The sequence below is a fragment of the Monodon monoceros genome, unplaced genomic scaffold (assembly GCF_005190385.1).
Source record: "Monodon monoceros isolate NGI ecotype Baffin Bay Population unplaced genomic scaffold, NGI_Narwhal_1 Super_Scaffold_9, whole genome shotgun sequence".
In the NCBI taxonomy this organism is placed as follows: Eukaryota; Metazoa; Chordata; class Mammalia; order Artiodactyla; family Monodontidae; genus Monodon; species Monodon monoceros.
This window is the reverse complement of record NW_021703786.1, coordinates 46453892-46455193: the sequence shown is the minus strand read 5'-3', so window position 1 is coordinate 46455193 and position 1302 is coordinate 46453892. Positions and strand designations below refer to the sequence as shown.

General features: G+C 59.4%; 1 protein-coding gene across 1 annotated transcript in view; it reads left to right on the top strand.

The window, feature by feature from the left end:
* LOC114889563 (transmembrane protein 102-like) overlaps positions 1-1102 on the top strand; it is a 4793-nt gene extending 3691 nt beyond the window's left edge. The window contains 1 exon segment of the mRNA XM_029212906.1: positions 994-1102. Within this exon segment, the coding sequence (XP_029068739.1) occupies positions 994-1102 (109 nt within the window).
* The last annotated feature ends 200 nt before the right edge of the window (positions 1103-1302 follow it).

The window sequence follows — 1302 nt, the reverse complement described above, 5'->3', positions numbered from 1 at the left end:
GGCCTCGTGCTAGCTTCGCCAGACCCAGCAGCCTATGTACCTCTCAGTTGACCCCACCCTCGACCTTTGCCCCCCACAGAAAACTCCCCCTTCTCTGATCTCCAGTGTCCCTGTCCCCCACTAACACTATCCCAAAGCCAAGACACTCAAATTTTCCAGGATGTGGTTCCAATATCCCCAGGCACCTTTCCACCCTATTTCCGGGCCCTGCACTCCTGCCAAAGCCACTCTTGTAATTTTAAGGGTGTGGGTCCTTAGCTTTGGGGATATTAGCTCACCCCACCCCTGCTGGGGTGCTGCCAGTGTCTAGGAAGAACCCAACCTTGGTGTCTTTTCTTTTGCCACCCTCTAATTGAAGAATCCCCCACTTTTTTTCACGGAAGTCCCCAAAAAAGTATGCCTTGAAATATCCAGACTGTTGCCAATCAGCAAGAAGAGGTTCCCAGACCCTGTCTCTGGACGATACCGCTTTTTACCAAGTCACCCCCATTTCTAGTGGCACAGCATTCCAGCTGCTGAGCCCCTTTCCTCACCTTGTTACCATCCACTCCTTTTGAAGTCACCTCCAAATCCGCCCTTCCTAGTGGTTACACCAGGTGGTTGTCTGGAGGGCCCTGTGTCACCTCGGAATAAGGAGCATAGGTTTTTGGCTTTTTTCCTTTTTTCTGACAGCCCCTAATTTCCTCGGGGACAGCTGGTGCTGTTTAGATCCCACGCCCTCCGATCCAACCAGCCCCCCGAGAGAGGAGTGCACCCACGTTGTCACGGGTCCCCAAATGTGAACAGACCCGCTATAAGTCAGAGCGCATCAGAGCTTTCTGCGACAGGGCTTCCTTGTCCTCCCTGGGACTGCCTATAGCGCCCCCTCTTCCTTCCCCGACGCCCCTCAACCTGTCCTCTCTTGTCGATCCGGGGACAGCTGGCGCTGGCTCCGGTTCCAGGCTCCTTCCTCCCTGTAGCCCACAAGTGGAGCTTCCCCCCACGCCCGGCTAGCCGTCCCGGACCCCAGGAAGGAGTGAGAGTGTCTCCGCAGAGCGCCCTGGTCTGGCGAAGTGAGCGCTGGGCCTGGCGGCTGGACCAAGGGGAGCGGCGGCGGCGGTAGCGGCTGTGGGAAGCTGAGGCGGCGGCGGCAGCGACAGCGGCTTCCCCCTCCCCCGAGAGCCGGTCCGGGGGCAGGGCAGGGGGCGGAGACGCCGGGAAAGAGGGGGAGGTGAAGCTGGGCGGGCGGAGCCCCGGGGTTCCTTGGAGGCAGGGAGTGGCGACGGTCTTAGAGACAGGCGGAGCCGAGGCAAGGCCGCATGT